General features: G+C 39.4%; 1 protein-coding gene across 1 annotated transcript in view; it reads right to left on the bottom strand.

Annotated features, from left to right (window-relative positions):
* LOC107670579 (AP-2 complex subunit mu-A-like) overlaps positions 1-5,081 on the bottom strand; it is a 12,955-nt gene that overhangs the window by 6,530 nt on the left and 1,344 nt on the right. The window contains exons 2-5 of the mRNA XM_016463214.1: positions 3,943-4,057; positions 1,450-1,715; positions 1,058-1,140; positions 821-826 (exon numbers count right to left, since the gene is read on the bottom strand). Of these exons, the coding sequence (XP_016318700.1) occupies positions 821-826; positions 1,058-1,140; positions 1,450-1,715; positions 3,943-4,016 (429 nt within the window). The 5' untranslated portion in view covers positions 4,017-4,057. The remainder of the gene's footprint in view (positions 1-820; positions 827-1,057; positions 1,141-1,449; positions 1,716-3,942; positions 4,058-5,081) is intronic.

Below are 5,081 nucleotides of genomic sequence, written 5' to 3'. Positions count from 1 at the left end.
ATTTGAACAAATCTTTGAATGTCTATTAATGAACATTTAATTTCACAAACCTTGCAAACTTAGTCGAATCCAGTTGAGATCTTGTGAAGTGTGCATGTGTATCCTGCATGATCGCATGTTCTCTGTGTGACGGTCGGTCTGTCCAAATTGAATGTGGACAGGAGGAGAGTTCAGCTTCACTGGAGACACGCGATCGACAAACTTTAAACTCGTGATTTTAAATTATGCTGCGCTTTATCCATTTGCCCACTGCCATATTCATGTCAATTTCACTGTGTGTTGTATGTAAAATGACTGTTACCTTGGCTTTATTTGAAAAAATATGATTCCCAATGCACACAAACTTCCCAGATTAGTTAGTGCCCTGTTGGTTACTATGTTGACTTTTTATTAAATATTTATTTATTTGTGAAAAATACATTGTCATCTAAAGTATAAGTATGTTTATTTTACACATTTATTTTTAAATCCATTTTCAAATGATTTCAAATGTCTTAAACATTAATTAAAATAAATACAATTATATCGGCTTAATATTGGCCACCCTGCTTTCCAAGATATCGGCATCGGCTGTCAAAAAAACAATATCGGTCGACCACAATTTATATTCATAAATGTGTTAATTTGTGAAGATTATCATGATGAACAAAACATGTAAGAACCATAAGCCTTCGTTGGTCACAAGCTTATTTTCTGCCATAATCCAAAAGTCAATGGGAAAATCCTCTTTGGTTTCGGTTGATGGATAACTTCGGACTGGCCTACAAAAACACGTCATCACGGCAGCGCTCTATAACTGTATAAGTAAAGCTGTGCTTACATGATGCTGGAAGCAGTGAGTTACAGGTCATCAGGCACGTGGTGAGCAGTGATGTGAAGATGAAGGTATCAGAAACATGAACACAGTTCAGTTTCCACATGCTTCAACAAATTCTGTGCTCCATAAAATCAGATTTCAACACTTCTGTTACAGCTATATTAACTGTCCATTTTCATAAAGCATTCACATATTAGAAAACCTAATGGACCAAATGCTGGTGTTTCAAGCAGAACGCACCTGGCTCTTGATACCCTGTTGAGTAATGAAGGTCTTCAAGGCTCCGGTCTCAGAGTTCTGGGGGTACCCAAAATCCAGGATCTCTACAGTAAGGGCAAAGAGAAAAACTATGACTGTGTTGAACTAATACAGCAGCTCTACAGAATCCATAAAGTCAAAATTGGCATTTTGGTTTTGAACTTTTGGTTCATGTCTGTCAGTGTTGAGGTCATCTAATATACTGGTGTACTCCCAAAAATGTTGTTAAAAATATATATATAATCAGATTTAAATGAAATGCAATTGTTTTTATTTAAATTAAATTAACAGCAACATATTGGCAGATATCTTTTTACTTTTGTAATCATTTTAAGATAATTCAGGAAAGTATCGCATCAGGAAAGTCATCGTACCATCTAGAAGCTCGTAGATCAACACAAAGTTGTTCTTGATGTTCTCCTCGCTGATCTTGCCAAAATAGGCAGTCATGACGTCACACATCGTATAGAGGAACTCAAACACCATGGCTGCATTGACATTCTGCTTGGTAACAGCAGCCAGCCAGATGTTGGAGCGCTTGACGTGGAAGAAGCTGGTGCGGGCGATGTTGGTGACGGGTGAGCGTACCTGCTGACGTGCATGGATCACATTCACACGGAACGCATCCACCGCATTCCTCCTGCAGAAAGACCATCAAGATAGTGTGAGGTTGATGTAGATTTAAATAATCAATAGATGAATTAACTGAAAAAAGTTAGTTGCAGCCTTATTCCAATTCAGGTTGGAATCCAGCTAAATCACTAAATAGTTCTAGTATCATAAGCTCACTGCTAGAGCAAACAACACCTCAACTGAATTGAAACCTCTCAAGTAACTGATTGAAACACACTACATGGAAAGCAACGTGTAATATTGATCCTAATGAGAAATGCAGAAGAGATGTGACTTTTACAGTTGATTTCAATAGTTCTGCATCAGCATATTGCTAGACTAACAACATGATACTCTAAAGGCCAAAGTACACTTAAGGTTTTACGTGTACACGAGGGACCACGTACAATGCCGGTGACGCAAATTTTGTCACCAAAATAGTACGTGTACTATATGCACACCTGATTTTTGTAACCGTGGTTTATGAGAGAGCCACAACTTTAGTTTAAAAGAGTTCAAAGACATTTTTGGCGGTCATAACTTTTGCAGAAAAATACAGCAGATGCTGGTCAAAGATTAAGTTTTTTAGAGCGCATGTGTGGACCGCCTGCGTTCGCGCACGCTATCAAATGGAGTATACTTTGAAAGGCTACGTGTTCGACTCTATGCATACCACCTAACCACCCCCTCTCCCGCAATCTGCCGCATCCCAGTTCCGTGTTCGGAAAGGAAATGAAGTGTACTACGGAAACCCTAAAGGGAATAAATAGCCTACGAGATGGGAGGATAAAAAAAATATTTCAATACTTTTTCTCGCAATTATATCATTGGGTAAGTATAGGCGACTCGACTGTATATAAATTGCGGGCATCAGGGAGCTGATATTGAAACCGCTTTCGATTGCGCGCTCTCATTTTACTTTCACTTTTGAGATTCGCGATCACAGGGACTCTATACTATGGAGCGGCAGTACTTACCACACATTTGACAAGATTATATGTTTGTCATTGTTGCTCAGGATCTGCAAATCATTCGCCATCGTCCTATCAGACATTTCTCCTTACTCTGTGTATGTGGTAAGTGAACTTTCATGTACTGTAATGCAACAGGCTACCGCTAGCAAGCGGCTAACCTTTTAGTGGCTCCGTATTACACGTTATTTGTTTCACGCTTCGTGCACACCCCTAATCCTAATATGCTTTTATGAGCTCTTCGTGAGTTCGCAGGTGGTGAAAATAAAATCTTAAGTACAGGCAACAATGAGCGCGCTTAGTCCAGCAGATGGCATTAGGTGTGTTTGACTTAAAGCGGTGCTGAGCAGACCGATCGGTGAATGGGTGCTTTGATGTCATACACTAATCGGTCTGTGCAGCGCCGCTTTAAGTCAAACACAGCTTTTGTTTGAGGTGTTCGCTGAGTTCCTTCGCAAAATATACATCATTCAACCCAACCAATCAGGTTGTGAACGTATCACTATGCCTTTAGGTTCGCTGTCAAAAATGCCAGTGTGAACACTAATCGGACCAGGACCAAATGTATTGTTTTCTTTTTTGGTCCGGACCAAACAAGCCAAGAGAACCGAACTACAAGTGTGAACGCACCCTAAATCATCCTCACTTCATTTCAGCTGTCTGTTTTTACGCTACATACACCGTTTCAACCCCTCTCTTCTTCTTCCCAGAGTTCCCTTTCCTCCAGGCACAATCGACATGCTCACGCACTGCGACTTCATCTAATGATCTCTCTTTCTCATATAGCCCTGCATACATGCGTGAACACACACACACTGCGACAGTATGAGTTGGCAGCGATGTACAGACCCACTGTATCCATAGCAACCCTTCTCTGAACAGACCATCTCTGTGGTTTTAAAGGATGCCAGGATCTTCCAGAAAGGAACTTGCACGCAATCAGAGGCCTAAAATTCATTCTAAAATTCTAACAGTGATCTAAAATTCATCCCTTTTCTCTTTCTAACAGTGAAAGTATGGCTGAAGGTGGAGATGGAACATTTGACTGCTATTATTCCTACAAAGGCCAATGAAACAAACAGATCTGACATCAGACAGGGTGATTAAGGAAGGAAAAGAAATGCTGAAAAGGAAGCACATCAGCACATCAGATCATGATCATGAACGTGAAGGACACGTATACTTGATGTCTCAACCTAGAGCTACCTCCTGTTGAAGCAATCAAAGCCCATCTTCTCCACACCTGAAACACAACCTCACGTTTCACACGTTACGATGACTTACCCGATGTCATCACGGTAGACACGGGAGATCAGCACCTCGCCCTTGTGGTTGTAGATGAAGAGTCCTCCGATCATGGTGGTGGTCTCTCTCAGTGTTCACGGGCCATGCTGGAAAACTGAAGAAAGAGGCGGAGTCAAGCTGTCAGTCACTGGACAGAGAATGCATTAAAAAATAAGGACACAGATTGTTAATTGTACGTACGCACCATGATAATATTTATTGCATTGAATTTAAATATTCTAATTGTATTTTTTAAATTTGCTGTCTTACAGTCAACAGCTTTGACTTTTAAAAAATTATTTTCAAGGTTAATTGTTAAAAATTTACAAAAAAAAACAACTTCTCTGCCTTAGAGGCTTGACAAGAGATTCAAATGCACAACCACAAAGTTGCTGAAAACAATTTAAGATCTTCCACTAATACCCCACTCCTGTAATCCTCTGTTCACTAGTGCTGTGTTCAAAATATCGATACGTACAGTTATAGAGGCCCTTCATAATGCAGAGGTCAACTGCCTGCTCTGCCAATAGTTAGAAATGGCACTATAGTATGCAGTGTTTAATAAACATCTGTTTTTCTAAATTCTGCTGAGGTGAAATTCAGTGCAGTCATGTATCGTGATATGTATCGTACCGTGGCCTATGTATCGTGATATGTATCGTATCGTGACTTTGCTGGTGATACACAGCCCTACTGTTCACACCTCAGAAAATACCTAAAAATACACCTTACAGAAATCAAGCTAAAAAAACCCCCCTGAAAAATCAATAAGGAAGACAAAACAAAACACGCAATCATACACACAATGAGCAGACCGCACCAACGGACACGCATGTGTTTTTTCATTAGGCTGTGGATCATGTGCCTTTTTGATTTTTAAAAGTAACTTTAGGAAACGTGAGAATAACTTTATATTGTTAGTAATATTTCGAGTTTGAGATGTACACTTACTATACTGATACATAATTTTTTATAAAAAATGAAATGAATAAAATGTAACTCATCAAATATGATAAATTAAGCTGTTGAGGGACATATGCAAACGTTCATATTTTGTCTAAAGGTTGAATAAACTGTTCCAAATTAGTTTTTTCCTATTATTTCATGTCAGGTTTTACATTCCCAGTGACTGACACACA

Source organism: Sinocyclocheilus anshuiensis, unplaced genomic scaffold, assembly GCF_001515605.1.
Source record: "Sinocyclocheilus anshuiensis isolate Anshui unplaced genomic scaffold, SAMN03320099.WGS_v1.1 scaffold140, whole genome shotgun sequence".
NCBI lineage: Eukaryota > Metazoa > Chordata > Actinopteri > Cypriniformes > Cyprinidae > Sinocyclocheilus > Sinocyclocheilus anshuiensis.
The sequence above is the reverse complement of the archived record's forward strand: the minus strand, read 5'-3'. Positions and strand labels throughout refer to the sequence as shown.